This window comes from Oncorhynchus gorbuscha, linkage group LG11 (genome assembly GCF_021184085.1).
Source record: "Oncorhynchus gorbuscha isolate QuinsamMale2020 ecotype Even-year linkage group LG11, OgorEven_v1.0, whole genome shotgun sequence".
Taxonomy (NCBI): Eukaryota; Metazoa; Chordata; class Actinopteri; order Salmoniformes; family Salmonidae; genus Oncorhynchus; species Oncorhynchus gorbuscha.
Genome location: NC_060183.1, coordinates 2174512 through 2192921, shown reverse-complemented (window position 1 = coordinate 2192921; position 18410 = coordinate 2174512). Strand labels below are relative to the sequence as shown.

Sequence of the window (18410 nt, the reverse complement as noted above, 5' to 3'; positions counted from 1 at the left end):
TGAGATTGCATCGTCTGTGGACCTATTTGGGCGGTAAACAAATACTCCATCCCCCTCCTATATTACTCCATCCCCAGCAGAGCAACTCCCTCCTATATTACTCCATCCCCAGCAGAGCAACTCCCTCCTATATTACTCCATCCTCAGCAGAGCAACCCCCTCCTATATTACTTCATCCCCAGCAGAGCAACCCCCCTCCTATATTACTCCATCCCAGCAGAGCAACCCCCTCCTATATTACTCCACCCCCAGCAGAGCAACTCCCTCCTATATTACTCCATCCCCAGCAGAGCAACTCCCCCCTCCTATATTACTCCATCCCAGCAGAGCAACCCCCCTCCTACATTACTCCATCCCCAGCAGAGCAACTCCCTCTTACATTACTCCATCCCCAGCAGAGCAACTCCCTACCATTTTACTCCATCCCCCTCCTATATTACTCCATCCCCAGCAGAGCAACCCCCTCCTATATTACTCCATCCCCAGCAGAGCAACTCCCTCCTATTTTACGCCATCACCACCCTATATTACTCCATCCCCAGCAGAGCAACTTCCATCACCACCCTATATTACTCCATCCCCAGCAGAGCAACCCCCTCCTATTGTACTCCATCCCCCTCCTATATTACTCCATCCCCAGCAGAGCAACCCCCTCCTATATTACTCCATCCCCAGCAGAGCAACTCCCTCCTATATTACTCCATCCCCAGCAGAGCAACTCCCTCCTGTATTACTCCATCCCCAGCAGAGCAACTTCCTCCATCCCCACCCTATATTACTCCATCCCCAGCAGAGCAACCCCCTATTTTACTCCATCCCCAGCAGAGCAACCCCCTCCTATATTACTCCATCCCCCTCCTATATTACTCCATCCCCATCAGAGCAACCCCCTCCTATATTACTCCATCCCCAGCAGAGCAACTCCCTCCTATATTACTCCATTCCCAGCAGAGCAACCCCCTCCTATTTTACTCCATCCCCATTGTAGAAAGCTGCTCTGTTCACTAGTATGACCATAAATGGTGCTCAACTTTAAGGCCTTCTGAGATTCCATGGCCGTCTGTCTACTACCCCATTGTGCTGCTCAGGCTCCAGTGGCTCAGGCCCTAATCTGCTAGTGCTCCCATGCTCCAGTGGCTCAGGGGGAAATACTGATTGAATTGGGTAGGAAACCATTTTAATCTGTAAACCGCAACTCAACATGACCATTCTGGCACTAATCTCCATGCATTGCTACTGCCATCTAGTGGCCATGCGGACGACAGAAACAGACAAATACATTCTCACATTTTTATTTCTTGACTTGGATTTCAGAATTACAAAAAAAAAAAAATTATTCCACATAGATCTTAGAAAACAATCGACCTAATAAAGATAGAGTCCACCTCACAGTGAACATATACATGACAGGGACAAACAGAGCCAACCTCTTTACATAGTGTTTCATGTATAAATAGGGAATATGTCCTCTGCGGCACCACATTTTGAAATGCTTAATCTCTACATAATCTAGAGTATTAGTTTAAAAAAGCAACAAAAAAAATCACTTTTAGGCTAAATAATACAACACATTTAGTTTGTCAAGTTATTAGAATCTGAAATGAGGGCTACTGCATAGGAAATTATTTACAGTAGACTGAAGAGGGGGCTTCTTATATAGCACTGGGGCATGGGGGAGGGGTACCGTCAGCCGACGTCCTGGTTGGTGAGGAAGACATCCAATGGCAGCCATCTTGACTAAGGCCACACAGCCAGTCAACAGCCACACACGCAGTTGCACACCGTTTCACACACACAAACCTCACCAGCTCATTCACTCAACGTCATCTTCTGCCAAACTCTGAGCACTCACGATTCTCTGAAAAAAAGAAAAGAAACGAGAAACTTCACTGAACTCCTCAGCCACAGTCAGACCTGAATCCTGACAGTCTAATAAGTGACATGAGAATGAAACTGTCTGTCAAGAAAAACAACTGACAAGATTAATGTCCTAGAGCTGAAAGAACAGGTCATCTTTAAGCCATTTTGGTGACTCCAACCCCACCCTTGGACAAAATACCCTTTGTCCATCAGGCATGCAAAAAAATCAATCATGCAAAAGCATGCCAAATACATTGCTACATTCTAAGTGTGAATATCGGAATAGAGACCTAGCGTCTTCCGTGGGAGAAAGCCTCCTCACTCACCTGGCTGATGGTGGGCAGTTTGGTGAGCAGCATCTGGAACACTGGAGGAGGCAGAGTCTGCTGTAGCACCTGGAGCAGCTGCTGGGGCTGACCACACACTGCTATGGCATTTGTTAGATGGTCTACACCCGTCTCACAGTCTCCTGTTGGGGTGGTCGACATGATTAGCTCAGGTGGTCTACTTCAAGCTAAACAAGATATTAATACCACCTCAGCTCTTACGCTAGCCACTTTCACCTCGGGGGAAATCACGATAGATCGAAACTGGATGCAGTTTGTTCGCCATCTTATGTTCTCGGTGACGGGGGGAGTATTGAGTAGCTTGGATGAATAAGGTGCCCAGAGTAAACTGCCTGCTACTCAGTCCCAGAAGCTAATATATGCATATTATTGGTAGTATTGGACAGAGAACACTGGAGTTTATAAAACTGTTTGAATGATGTCTGTGAGTATAACAGAACTCATATGGCAGGCGAAAACCTGAGACAAATCCAACCAGGAAGTGGGAAATCTGAGGTTTGTAGTTTCATTTAAATGATTGCCTGTCCAATATACTGTGTCTATAGGGCCAGATTGCACTTCAAGGCTTCCAGCAGATGTCAACAGTCTTTAAAAAGATGTTTGAGGAACGGGGTCGAATAAGAGCTGTTTCAACAAGCGGACTAGGCTGTGGCCAATCAGTTGTTTACTGCGCTGTCACACGGGCCTTCTCTCTGAATACGCTATTGCCCGGTTGAAGTATTATTGATTTATTATAAAAAGACCCTAAGGATTGATTGTAAACATCGTTTGACAAGTTTCTACAAACTGTAATAAAACTCGACTTCTCGTCTGGATTTTGCGCTCGCGCATTGTGCCTTTGGAATAGTGAACTAAACATTATTTGGAATTTGGACGTTATCGAACAAAACATTGTGGGAGTCCTGGGAGTGCATTCCGACGAAGATCAAAGTGAAGATTTATAATGCTATTTATGACCATTGACTCCACAACTTTGCGGGTAACTGCATGGCTTTTGTGGCTGAACACGGTTCTCAGATTATTGAATATTGTGCTTTTGCCGTAAAGCTTTTTTGAAATCTGACAAAGCATTAAGGACAAGTTTATCTTTCAAAGTTTGAGGCTCTCTGCAATGTCGCTGGATGTTTGAGGCATTTCTGAACATGGCGCCAATGTAAACTGAGGTTTTTGGATATAAATATGAACTTGATCGAACAAAACATACATGTATTGTGTAACATTGAGTCCTGGGAGTGTCATCTGATGAAGATCGTCAAAGGTTAGTGGTTAATTTGATCTATATTTCTGCATTTTGTGATACCTCTTTGGATGGAAAATGGCTGAAAGCTTTCTGTGACTAGTTGTTGACCTAACATAATAAGTTCTGCTTTTGCCGAAAAGCCTTTTTGAAATCGGACACTGTGGTTGGATTAACGAGAAGTGATTCTTTAAAATACTTGTATGGTTTGGGAATTTTAATTATGGGATTTCTGTTGTTTTGAATTTGGCGCCCTGCACTTTCACTGGCTGTTGGCGAGGTGGGATCGTCCCGAACGATCCCAGAGAGGTTATTAAGTGGAGGTCCAATTCACTAATGTTGCCTCCTCTGCCCTCAATTTAGCTCGAGGGAGCGAATGAACAACTTTGGTAACTTGCAGGGTTGATATGACCCACAATTCAATTCACATGTCAAACTCGTGGCTGCGAAGTATCAAACTTAAAAACAAGGCTGCATTTTCAGCTAATTTTTAAAAATAAAGACACTACCAGTCAAAAGTTTTAGAAAACCTACTCGTTCAAGATTTCATTTTTACTATTTTCTACATTGTAGAATAATAGTCAAGACATTAAAACTATGAACTAACACATGGAATCACGCAGTAACCAAAAAAAAAAAAGTTAAAATCAAAATACTCCAAAATAAAGGGAACACTAAAATAACACATCCTAGATCTGAATTAAATACTTTTCTTTACATAGTTGTGCCGACAACAAAAATCACAAATTATCAATGGACATCAAATTTATCAACCCATGGAGGTCTGGATTTGGAGTGACACTCAAAATTAAAGTGAAAAACCACACTACAGGCTGATCCAACTTTGATGTAATGCCCTTAAAAACAAGTCAAAATGAGGCTCAGTAGTGTGTGTGTCACCTCCACATGCCAGTATGACCTCCCTACAATACCTGGGCATGCTCCTGATGAGTTGGCGGATGGTCTCCTGAGGGATTTCCTCCCAGCATCTGCCAACTCCTGGACAGTCTGTGGTGCAACATGGCGTTGGTAGATGGAGCTAGAGATGATGTCCCAGATGTGCTCAATTGGATTCAGGTCTAGGGAACGGGCGGGCCAGTCCATAGCATCAATGCCTTCCTCTTGCAGGAACTGCTGACACTCCAGCCACATGAGGTCTAGCATTGTCTTGCATTAGGAGGAACCCAGGGCCAACCGCACCATCATATGGTCTCACAAGGGGTCTGAGGACCTCATCTCGGTACCTAATGGCAGTCAGGCTACCTCTGGCGAGCACATAGAGGGCTGTGCGGCCTCCCAAAGAAATGACTGACCCATCGCCAAACCGGTCATGCTGAAGGATGTTGCAGGCAGCAGAACGTTCTCCAGACTCTGTAACGTCTGTCACGTGCTCAGTGTGAACCTGCTTTCGGGCCCTCACACCACCCTCATAGTGTCGGTTTCTGACCGTTTGAGCAGGCACATTTGTGGCCTGCTGGAGGTCATTTTGCTCCTCCTTGCACAAAGACTGAGGTAGCTGGGTTGTTTCCCTCCTACGGCCTCCTCCACGTCTCCTGATGTACTGGCCTGTCTCCTGGTAGCGCCTCCATGCTCTGGACACTACGCTGACAGACACAGCAAACCTTCTTGCCACAGCTCGCATTGATGTGTTTTCCTGGATGAGCTGCACTACCTGAGCCACTTGTGTGGGTTGTAGACTCCATCTCATGCTACCACTAGAGTGAAAGCACCGCCAGCATTCAAAAGTGACCAAAACATCAGCCAGGAAGCATAGGAACTGAGAAATGGTTTGTGGTTGCCACCTGCAAAACCACTCCTATATTGGGGATGTCTTGCCAATTGCCTATAATTTCCACCGGTTGTCTATTCCATTTGCACAACAGCATGTGACATTTATTGTCAATCAGTGTTGCTTCCTAAGTGGACAGTTTGATTTCACAGAAGTGTGATTGACTTGGAGTTACATTGTGTTGTTTCAGTGTTCCCTTTATTTTTTTTGAGCAGTGTATATTTTACATTTGAGATTCAGAAAATCCACCTTGATGACAGCTTTGCACTCTTTGGCATTCTCTCAACCAGATTCATGAGGTAGTGGAATGCATTTCAATTAACAGGTGTGCCTTGTTAAAAGTTAATTTGTGTAATTTCTTTCCTTCTTAATGCATTTGAGCCAATCAGTTGTGTTGTGACAAGGTAGGGGTGGTATACAGAAGATAGCTCTATTTGGTAAAAGACCAAGTCTATATTACAGCTCAAATAAGCAAAGAGAAATGACAGTCCATCATTACTTTAAGACATGAAGGTCAGTCAGTCCATAAAAATGTAACTTTGAAAGTTTCTTCAAATGCAGTCACAAAAACCACCAAGAGCTATGATGAAACTGGCTCTCATGAGGACCGCCACAGGAAAGGAAGACAGAGTTACCTCTGCTGCAGAGGATAAGTTCATCAGAGTTAACCTCTTGCTCCTACCCGACACGCAGGCGTCCCAGCTAGACATCTGGAAATGCAAATGCACTACGCTAAATGCTAATAGTATTAGTTAAAACTCAAACGTTCATTAAAATACACATGCAGGGTATTGAATTAAAGCTACACTCGTTGTGAATCCAGGCAACCAGTCAGATTTTTAAAATGCTTTTCGGCGAAAGCATGAGAAGCTATTATCTGATAGCATGTAAGACCCCAAAAGACCCGCAGGGGATGTAAACAAAATAATTAGCATAGTCGTCGCTACACAAACCGCACAAATAAAATATAAAAAACATTCATTACCTTTGACCATCTTTGTTGGCACTCCTAGATGTCCCATAAACACTTGGGTCTTTTTTTCCGATTAAATCGGTCCATATATAGCCTAGATATCGATCTATGAAGACTGTGATAAACGGAAAAAAATAGCGTTTCATAACGTAACGTCATTTTTTTAAATTAAAAAAGTCGACGATAAACTTTCACAAAACACTTCGAAATACTTTTGTAATGCAACTTTAGGTATTAGTACACGTTAATAAGCGATCAGATTGATCACAAGGCGATGTATATTCTATAGCTGTCCGTCTGGAAATAATGTCCGGGTAAATCTCAACCAAAATATCCGGTCGGAGACCGGATGAAATGTGCTGCCTTGCTTCTGTTTGACCATTTGTAAGTCGCTCTGGATAAGAGAAATGACTTCTAAATGACTTAAATGTAAATGTAAGAAACAAATAGCAGGCAAATGACAAGACTCTAGACAACGTGTGGAAGCTGTATTGCAACCTCAGCCCCATTAAATGTGGTTCACCTTTATCAATGGGTTCAAGTCGCGCATGGATATATTTTTCCATTTTCAGTGATCAGATTTTCCTGCACTTGTCGATGAAACACACGTTCTGTTATAGTCACAGCCGTGATTTAACCAGTTTTATAAACATCTGAGTGTTTTCTATCCACACATACTAATCATATGCATATACTATATTCCTGGCATGAGCAGCAGGGCGCTGAAATGTTGCGCGATTTTTAACAGAATGTTCGAAAAAGTAGGGGGTAGGAGTAACAGGTTAACTGGCTCAGAAATTGCAGCCCAAATAAATGCTTCAGAGTTCAAGTAACAGACATCTGAAAATCAACTGTTCAGGAGACTGAATTAGAAAAAAAATGCATCAAAATAAAAATGACTTATGTAATTGATGTCGTAAAGCTGAAGTAACCAGAGCCCCCGACACAGGTCCATGGGCTACAGATCTCTAGTTTGATAGAACACCATTACTTTTTTCTAGAAGCTAACATTAGCAACCAGGATGTTTATGAGAATGCACAGTTGGACCAGACACTAATGCCACAGCTATTCCAGAACGGGTCGATCCGAGTTCAAGCCGGTTATTCAGGACCAGATAGTTATAGGATCTTAGTAGTGTTCAGGACTGGGTGTGTATGAAAGACAGGTGATGGCCATGGAGACAGGGGGTGACAGCTAACCTTGTGCTAGCAGCTCCTCTCCCAGTTGGATCTCCTCCAGGAAGAACTTCTGTACAGCTTCTGCATCCTTCAGGTCAGGTAGCTAAATGGCAGACAGGTTAGCAGACAGTCAGTACAGGGGAAGACAAAGAGCCTTCTAAAAAGCACTAACTTCATATCATCTCGGTGCTCCTGAGTGACACAGTGGTCTAAGGCCCCACAACCGACCCTGGTTCGATCCCGGGATGTATCCCAACTGGCAGTGACCCGGAGTCCCATAGGGCGGCATACATTTAGCCCAGTGTCATCCAGGTTAGGCCTGGGTAGGCAGTCATTGTAAAATACGAATTCGTTTTGCCCCTTGGTCTGGCCATTGTTTGTAATGTTTCTTACCCTTAGTACAGTCTTCTCTTGGGAAGACTTCTGTTTACTCCTGCCTGTTGAAACAATGTCATATTTGATGACTGGTATGCCAAAGAAAGGAGTGGCTTGCAGAGAAAGACGTCAGTTACATGGAAGGGCTAAGAAGAAGAAAATTAAAAATGAGTCGGGATTGTTTAAACCAAACATTATATGGAGGACACTAACCTTACTAGTCTATGTAGGAGAGTTGGTTGACTTAACTAGATATGTACACTAAACATATACACCCCACCATTGACAAACCATCCTTAATATTAGATTGACCGGACTGCAGATGAATCAATGTTATCCAACGCTAACTAGCTAACTGGCTAAGCGGATATGGTGGCACTTCGTTAGTTAACTATTGACTAGTTAATCAACTCGTAACTAGTTAGCAATAACATAACCCAAATACAAAGCTAAGCGTATACTTAATGCAGTTACATCACGCTAGATAATTAGTCAAACATTTGTAAACTAGCTAGCCATTTTGTCGCAGGTATAAAAACACGTGACTTGCCAGTTTGCTAACATGACTTACGTTCTTGTAGTCTTTTCTTGAAGTTCGGGTCACTTCGTCGTTTTCTATCGAAATAAACGCAGTATCCAATGAACAGGGCTCCGGCCACCCCAGCGACCATGGTGCTGGTTTTAGCCCCCATCATGTCCGGAGAGCAGAGTAGACACACCACTAAGTTAACTAGCCAGCATGCTAGCTACTGACGCTTCCTGTGAAGGACACCGACTGCGCATGATCCCATCCTGCGTCACTGGACTCACACCTGCGCAGTGACTACAGCTGATTTATGATTTAGTTGATTTATTACATACAGCTGATTGAATATTTAGATGATTTATTACATACAGCTGATTTATGATTTAGTTGATTTATTACATACAGCTGATTGAATATTTAGATGATTTATTACATACAGCTGATTTATGATTTAGTTGATTTATTACATACAGCTGATTGAATATTTAGATGATTTATTACATACAGCTGATTTATGATTTAGTTGATTTATTACATACAGCTGATTGAATATTTAGATGATTTATTACATACAGCTGATTTATGATTTAGTTGATTTATTACATACAGCTGATTGAATATTTAGATGATTTATTACATACAGCTGATTTATGATTTAGTTGATTTATTACATACAGCTGATTGAATATTTAGATGATTTATTACATACAGCTGATTGATTATTTAGTTGGTTTATTACATAGAGCTGATTGATTATTTAGTTGATTTATTACATAGAGCTGATAGGTGAAATAGTGAGCAGGGCCGTCATTCGGGTAAAACGGTTTACCGTGTAACAACCAAATGGAACTTAAGAAACGGGGGAGGGACCTACCTGAATGTGTCCAATAGAAACTCTCGTTTATGATTGCAAAACGTTTTCCGTTCGGTGTTAATGTTTTCCGTTCCGTGCAAAACCTTTTGCAACAGAAATCGTTACACCCTAGAGTTCAAGGGTTTACTCCTTGTTTAAGGGCTTACTCCTTGTTTAAGGGCTTACTCCTTGTTTAAGGGCTTACTCCTTGTTTAAGGGTTTACTCCTTGTTTAAGGGCTTACTCCTTGTTTAAGGGTTTACTCCTTGTTTAAGGGTTTACTCCTTGTTTAAGGGCTTACTTTACAGAAGGTAAGTGGATTTGCCATTTATTTTCAGTAACTGAAATGATTTATTTTGTTATTACTGTAGTACAAGTGTAACGGATGCTTCGCGGGTGACTGTTGTTGATGTGTGCAGAGGGTCCCTGGTTCACGCCCGGGTATGGGCAAGGGGACGGTCTAAAGTTATACTGTAGTATAAGTACACTACTACCAAGTACAGTCATCAAATCATTCCTTCTCAATGTTAGAGTTGACCATAATACAGTTTGGGAGACTCTCCAGAGCCAGTGCATTCAACGAAGGTGGGTAAGGCAACCACATTATCCACAGATTACAGCCGTTACAAGTAAATCTAGAGACGTGCGTGTTGAGCAGATATCATGGCATGTGACATTTCCTCCAGACCAAAGACAATACAATGAAGTTCAAACTATGGCATTTATTTCAAACAGAGGCTTCTTTTTTCTTTACTTTTTTTGCTTACATTTGTACAATAAATTACACATGTATGAATGCCCATTTTCTGACGGGCCTAATAAATACTATAGAGTTTTTTTTTTCATAAGCTTTATCACACTCTCTCTGTCTCTCTCTCTCTCTCTCTCTCCCAGACCATTCCATAGAGGTCTGTGAAACTGTACAAGTTGGAAAATACCATAACCGTCTTTTCAAAACCGCTAAACCCAGTGAGCAAAATCGTGTTGAAAAGACATCAACCAAAAATAATGTATTTTCAACATCTTGTGCTCATAGGGTATGCTTCTGATACAAGCACAAGCTAACGTAAAAACACACACAAAAACAAACTAATTAACAAGCCAAGACAAAGAACAAAGCAAATAACCAGTCTAGGAAAAAAAAACAAATTATGAAAACCTCAGAACAAAAAAACAAATGAAAACCAAATAAAACTTGTACCCAAATGGCACCCTATTCCCTATATAGTGCACTACTTTTGACCAGGGCCCATAGGGATCCATTTGGGACGCAATCCCCTTGTCCCCCCCAGTGAGGACCAGAATGAGAAAATGAACGGGGAAAACAACACACATGCGTCGACCCTCCTCACTATGTACACTAATGAAACTACATGTTGAGACTGTACGACTGCCTGTACACGAAAGTACACGTTATCATTATGAACAGTGGAAGATATTAAATAGCTTGACTCAAATCACTCTTCTTCTCAATATACAAATGTATAACAAAGGCATACAATTACATACAAGTGCCAAACAAACAGACATAATATCATACAGTAGGGATCTATACAAACTACGCATCCCAAATGGAAACCTGTCCCCTTTATAGTGCACCACTTTTGACCAGGACCAATAGGTAGTGCACTACTTTAGACCAGGGTCAATAGGGAATCCCATAGGTAGTGCACTACTTTAGACCAGGGCCAATAGGGAATCCCATAGGTAGTGCACTACTTTAGACCAGAGCCAATAGGGAATCCCATAGGTAGTGCACTACTTTAGACCAGGGCCAATAGGGAATCCCATAGGTAGTGCACTACTTTAGACCAGGGCCAATAGGGAATCCCATAGGTAGTGCACTACTTTAGACCAGGGCCAATAGGGAATCCCATAGGTAGTGCACTACTTTAGACCAGGGCCAATAGGGAATCCCATAGGTAGTGCACTATAAATGGAATAGGGCGCTTTTTTTCCAGATGCAACCAAAGGGAGGAAACACTGGAGTCTGAAATAATGGCTGTATACACATACAGCACTTTGTTGTCATAAATACACAGCTACAATATTGTTTTCACCATTATCCTGGTCAGATTATAGAGAACAGAACCAAAACATGATTATTCGTTGGTATGGATGAGGGGGGGTGAAGAGTTGGGTAAAACAACATGATTATGTGTTGGTGGTGGGGGGGGGGGTTAAGAGTTGGGTAAAACAACATGATTATGTGTTGGTGGTGGTGGGGGGGGGTTAAGAGTTGGGTAAAACAACATGATTATGTGTTGGTGGTGGGGGGGGGTTAACAACATGATTATGTGTTGGTGGTGGGGGGGTTAACAACATGATTATGTGTTGGTGGGGGGGGGTGAAGAGTTGGGTAAAACAACATGATTATGTGTTGGTGGTGGGGGGGGGTTAACAACATGATTATGTGTTGGTGGTGGGGGGGTTAAGAGTTGGGTAAAACAACATGATTATTTGTTGGTGGTGTGGGGGGTTAACAACATGATTATTTGTTGGTGGTGGGGGGTTATTAACAACATGATTATTTGTTGGTGGTGGGGGGGGGGTTATTAACAACATGATTATTTGTTGGTGGTGGGGGGGTTATTAACAACATGATTATTTGTTGGTGGGGGGGGGTGAAGAGTTGATTAAAAGGAGAACAGGATTTGGAAACACCATCGATGACCTTTATAACTTTACTGTCAATGTGTTTCACTTTATATTTTCTATATAATAATCTTGGAACAATCAATTACACATCTGGGACACATTCTTATTAGATTTCTAAATGTCTTCTGCAGCATAACAAACTACTTTAATCTGTACAGACTACTATAATCTGAACAGACTACTATAATCTGAACAGACTACTATAATCTGAACAGACTACTATAATCTGTACAGACTACTATAATCTGAACAGACTACTATAATCTGAACAAACTACTTTAATCTGTACAGACTACTATAATCTGAACAGACTACTATAATCTGAACAGACTACTATAATCTGAACAGACTACTATAATCTGAACAGACTACTATAATCTGGTCAGACTACTATAATCTGAACAGACTACTTTAATCTGAGCAGACTACTATAATCTGGTCAGACTACTATAATCTGAGCAGACTACTTTAATCTGAGCAGACTACTATAATCTGGTCAGACTACTATAATCTGAACAGACTACTATAATCTGAGCAGACTACTTTAATCTGAGCAGACTACTATAATCTGGTCAGACTACTATAATCTGGTCAGACTACTATAATCTGTAGGGGTAAAGATTTGATAAGAATGCTGAATCTGTATAGACTCATCAAATCTCACCCCTACAGGTTATAGAAGAACACAGGACTGATGAGGAGTTGGAAACATACTGGTAGAACACCTACTGTTTTAGTATATTTCTCTTGGAATAATCCATTACAAACCTGGGAATTATACATTATATATATTACTATATACACTGAACAAAAATATAAATGCAACATGTAGAGTGTTGGTCCCATATTTCAGGTGAAATAAAAGATCCCAGAAATGTTTATTTCTCTCAAATGTTTACATCCCTGTTAGTGAGCATTTCTCCTTTGCCAAGATAATGCATTCACCTGACAAGTGTGACATTTCAAGGAGATTAAACAGCATGATCATTACACAGGTGCACCTTGTGCTGAGGACAATAAAAGGCCACTCTAAAATGTGCAGTTTTGTCACACAACACAATGCCACAGATTCCTCAAGTTTTGAGGGAGCGTGCAATTGGCATGCTGACTGCAGGAATGTCCACCAGAGCTGTTGCCAGATAATTTAATGTTAATTTCTCTACCATAAGCCCCCTCCATCGTCGTTTTAGAGAATGTGGCAGTATGTCCAACCGGCCTCACAACCGCAGACCACGTGTATGGCGTCGTGTGGGCGAGCGGTTTGCTGATGTCAAATTTGTGTGCCCCATGGTGGCGGTGGGATTATGGTATGGACAGGCATAAGCTACGGACAACGAACACAATTGCATTTTATTGATGGCAATTTGAATGCACAGGGATACCGTGACGAGATCCCGAGGCCCATTGTCGAGCCATTCATCCGCCTCCATCACCTCATGTTTCAGCATGATAACACACGACCCCATGTCGCAAGGATCTGTACACAATATCTGGAAGCTGAAAATGTCCCAGTTCTTCCATGACCTGCATGAGCACCAGACATGTCACCCATTGAGCATGTTTGGGATGCTCTGGATCGATGTGTATGACAGCATGTCCCAGTTCTTCCATGGCCTGCGTACTCACCAGACATGTCACCTATTGAGCATGTTTGGGATGCTCTGGATCGTCGTGTTCCAGTTCCCACCAATATCCAGCAGTTTCACACAGCCATTGAAGAGGAGTGGGACAACATTCCACAGGCCACAATCAACAGCCTGTTCAACTCTATGTGAAGGAGATGTGTTGCGCTGCATGAGGCAAATGGTGGTCACACCAGATACTGACTGGTTCTCTGATCCACACCAGATACTGACTGGTTTTCTGATCCACACCAGATACTGACTGGTTTTCTGATCCACACCAGATACTGACTGGTTTTCTGATCCACACCAGATACTGACTGGTGTTCTGATCCACACCAGATACTGACTGGTGTTCTGATCCACACCAGATACTGACTGGTTTTCTGATCCACACCAGATACTGACTGGTTTTCTGATCCACACCCCTAACTTTTTTCCTTTACGGTATCTGTGACCAACAGATGTATATCTGTATTCCCAGTCATGTGAAATCAATAGATTAGGGCCTAATTACTTAATTTCAATTGACTGATTTCCTTTAAATGAACTGTAACTCAGTCAAAATGTTTGAAATTGTTGCATGTTGCTTTTCTATTTTAGTTCAGCATATTTTTTAAAATGCAAAATGCTGTGTAGATCCCCCCCCCCCCCTTGGCAGTTTGTCATTTAATTCAGAGGGTGCTTTCTTCTCCATCTGGATCGGTCTAATGTAGATCATCTGAACGGCGTGATTAAAACACTGATTAGAAATACAAGAAGCATGAGTTGAAAAGACAAGATAAACCGACAAGATACAACGCTCTCCATTAGGTTTCCTTCAACCTGCCAGACATCTCCATCATTACACATGTATGTATATACTGCCATATTAACTGGGGACCTTATTAAGGAGCAGACAAAGGGCTGTGTTCCAAATGGAACCCTATTCCCTATATCGTGCACTACACTTTACACCAGAGCCCATAGAAAGTAGTGTGCGATATAGGTAAAAAGGGTTCCATTTTGGGACACATTCCTGTAGACATTAGATCCTGTCTGACAGAAAGAGATTAGTAACTCTCCACCTCTACAATCGTTAGGAATATCAATATGATCACATGAATATCTTGCTAGAAATATCTGTCATGTACACAGTCACAGGCCTGGCCGGAGCAGTCTGTCACTCATGCAGTCCTCTGAAAGACGGACCGTTTTTCATTTCTAAGAGCCATCAGGACTAAGAGAGTCGGACAGGAGGGGGAATGTTCCCTCTTAAGAGGTGTCTTAGGGTTAGACACAACAACAAGGCCCTAACAGTAGTCTCATGTTCATCAGCTTCATGGCTTCAAAGTCACTTCTCTGGATCTCTACAGTGGGCCGACATACGAAGCCTCGCTCTCCTCCACACAAGCGCTTACAGACCACGGTCACGGGTCAAGATAAGAGTACCATTCGAAGGCGTGGTAGCTTAAAGAAGTGAAGACGGACAGAGAGAGAAATGCATGTGTTCCAACAGTAAGTACACACACTACAAGCGTATGTTTTAGTATGTACATCATCATGTGACTTTGAGCCTTGCGCATTTCCCTTTGAAAGGCTCTACATACGGGCTACATAGGACAAGGACCTTGATGACACAGTACACACCGTCGTCAACCCAATCTAAACTACCTCGAGATGGAAAGAATCACTATTGCTTGAAGAAAACAACTCTTAGAAATGTTTATCAATCAATTTTTTTTTTTTGGTTGGTCGTTGTATTCTCTTCCCCCTCAAAATCTTCATAAAAGTGCACTTAAGTGCAATTAGCTTGCCAAGGAAACAGCTGTGGATAGAAAATAGTGTTTGTTTTGTCTTGTTGGTCTGGTTGTCTGTGTTGCTGTATCCCTGTGGTTGTTCCAGTATAGAGATTGTGTTGTCTGTCCTGCTGGGAGGGAGTTGGGAGTAGGGGTGATGAGGCCAAACTGTTGGAAAGGGGCTCTGGGGTGGAGAGGCATGGATAAGAGGGGAGGTTGAAGTGGGGGCATTGATGCCTGGGTGCTCTCCGGTTTGAGGTGGGTATGTACTGAGACTTTGGAGTGGAGGCGTTAGTGGGAGGGATGGGGCCTTGGTGGGTGTTGGGGGTATTTTGGGATGGGGACCAGGGTGGTGCTGGTTAAGTGCTCAGTGCTGTGTCCTGGGCCTCGGAAGGTTGGGAGGGGTGAGGGGTTGTCCTGTCACCTACACTCTACAGACACCACAGAGTTCTGAGAGGAGGAAGAGGACGACACAGGAGTGTCGGCTAGCGTCAACATCACTGCTGCTGTTAGAGAGCTGGAGGACGGGGACGAGGAAGAGGAGGAAGATGCTGCCACCGTACCTGGAGAGAAAAAACAACATGGTGGTCAGATGGAGCAGAAACAACATGGTGGTCAGAAACAACATGGTGGTCAGATGGAGCAGAAACAACATGGTGGTCAGATGGAGCAGAAACAACATGGTGGTCAGATGGACCAGAAACAACATGGTGGTCAGATGGACCAGAAACAACATGGTGGTCAGATGGACCAGAAACAACATGGTGGTCAGATGGAGTAGAAACAACATGGTGGTCAGATGGAGTAGAAACAACATGGTGGTCAGATGGACCAGAAACAACATGGTGGTCAGATGGACCAGAAACAACATGGTGGTCAGATGGAGTAGAAACAACATGGTGGTCAGATGGACCAGAAACAACATGGAGGTCAGATGGAGTAGAAACAACATGGTGGTCAGATGGAGCAGAAACAACATGGTGGTCAGATGATGCAGAAACAACATGGTGGTCAGATGATGCAGAAACAACATGGTGGTCAGATGGAGCAGAAACAACAGGGTGGTCAGATGGAGAAGAAACAACATGGTGGTCAGAAACAACATGGTGGTCAGATGATGCAGAAACAACATGGTGGTCAGATGATGCAGAAACAACATGGTGGTCAGATGATGCAGAAACAACATGGTGGTCAGATGGACCAGAAACAACATGGTGGTCAGATGGTCCAGAAACAACATGGTGGTCAGATGGAGCAGAAACAACATGGTGGTCAGAAACAACATGGTGGTCAGATGGACCAGAAACAACATGGTGGTCAGATGATGCAGAAACAACATGGTGGTCAGATGGAGTAGAAACAACATGGTGGTCAGATGGAGCAGAAACAACATGGTGGTCAGAAACAACATGGTGGTCAGATGGACCAGAAACAACATGGTGGTCAGATGATGCAGAAACAACATGGTGGTCAGATGGAGTAGAAACAACATGGTGGTCAGATGGAGAAGAAACAACATGGTGGTCAGATGATGCAGAACCAACATGGTGGTCAGATGGAGTAGAAACAACATGGTGTTCAGATGGAGAAGAAACAACATGGTGGTCAGATGGAGTAGAAACAACATGGTGGTCAGATGATGCAGAAACAACATGGTGGTCAGATGGAGTAGAAACAACATGGTGGTCAGATGGAGAAGAAACAACATGGTGGTCAGATGATGCAGAAACAACATGGTGGTCAGATGGAGCAGAAACAACATGGTGGTCAGAAACAACATGGTGGTCAGATGGAGTAGAAACAACATGGTGGTCAGATGGAGTAGAAACAACATGGTGGTCAGATGGAGTAGAAACAACATGGTGGTCAGATGGACCAGAAACAACATGGTGGTCAGATGGACCAGAAACAACATGGTGATCAGATGGACCAGAAACAACATGGTGGTCAGATGGACCAGAAACAACATGGTGGTCAGATGGACCAGAAACAACATGGTGGTCAGATGATGCAGAAACAACATGGTGGTCAGATGGGAGTAGAAACAACATGGTGGTCAGATGGAGAAGAAACAACATGGTGGTCAGATGGAGTAGAAACAACATGGTGGTCAGATGGAGTAGAAACAACATGGTGGTCAGATGGACCAGAAACAACATGGTGGTCAGATGGACCAGAAACAACATGGTGATCAGATGGACCAGAAACAACATGGTGGTCAGATGGACCAGAAACAACATGGTGGTCAGATGGACCAGAAACAACATGGTGGTCAGATGATGCAGAAACAACATGGTGGTCAGATGGGAGTAGAAACAACATGGTGGTCAGATGGAGAAGAAACAACATGGTGGTCAGATGGAGTAGAAACAACATGGTGTTCAGATGGAGAAGAAACAACATGGTGGTCAGATGATGCAGAAACAACATGGTGGTCAGATGGAGCAGAAACAACAGGGTGGTCAGATGGAGAAGAAACAACATGGTGGTCAGAAACAACATGGTGGTCAGATGGAGTAGAAACAACATGGTGGTCAGATGGACCAGAAACAACATGGTGGTCAGATGGAGTAGAAACAACATGGTGGTCAGATGATGCAGAAACAACATTGTGGTCAAATGGAGCAGAAACAACATGGTGGTCAATTGGAGCAGAAACAACATGGTGGTCAGAAACAACATGGTGGTCAGATGGACCAGAAACAACATGGTGGTCAGATGGACCAGAAACAACATGATGGTCAGATGGAGTAGAAACAACATGGTGGTCAGAAACAACATGGTGGTCAGATGGAGTAGTAACAACATGGTGGTCAGATGGACGAGAAACAACATGGTGGTCAGATGGACCAGAAACAACATGGTGGTCAGAAACAACATGGTGGTCAAATGGAGTAGAAACAACATTGTGGTCAGATGGACCAGAAACAACATGGTAGTCAGATGGACCAGAAACAACATGGTGGTCAGATGGACCAGAAACAACATGGTGGTCAGATGGAGTAGAAACAACATGGTGGTCAGATGGACAAGAAACAACATGGTGGTCAGATGGACCAGAAACAACATGGTGGTCAGATGGACCAGAAACAACATGGTGGTCAGATGGAGTAGAAACAACATGGTGGTCAGATGGACCAGTAACAACATGGTGGTCAGATGGACCAGAAACAACATGGTGGTCAAATGATGCAGAAACAACATGGTGGTCAGA

At 43.0% G+C, this 18410-nt stretch overlaps 2 protein-coding genes across 2 annotated transcripts in view; both read right to left on the bottom strand.

Annotated features, from left to right (window-relative positions):
• Positions 1–1276: 1276 nt before the first annotated feature.
• Positions 1277–8562, bottom strand: tomm20a (translocase of outer mitochondrial membrane 20). Its single transcript, XM_046368407.1, has 5 exons — positions 8332–8562; positions 7779–7822; positions 7407–7488; positions 2187–2329; positions 1277–1858 (listed from the first exon to the last, which is right to left on the bottom strand). The coding sequence occupies exons 1-5, from the start codon at positions 8453–8455 to the stop codon at positions 1814–1816; spliced, it is 438 nt and encodes a 145-aa protein (XP_046224363.1). The 5' UTR covers positions 8456–8562; the 3' UTR covers positions 1277–1813.
• A 6731-nt stretch (positions 8563–15293) lies between these two features.
• arid4b (AT-rich interaction domain 4B) overlaps positions 15294–18410 on the bottom strand; it is a 232979-nt gene continuing 229862 nt past the window's right edge. Inside the window, exon 26 of the mRNA XM_046290716.1 lies at positions 15294–15759. Coding sequence (XP_046146672.1) covers positions 15617–15759 — 143 coding nt within the window. The 3' untranslated portion in view covers positions 15294–15616. The remainder of the gene's footprint in view (positions 15760–18410) is intronic.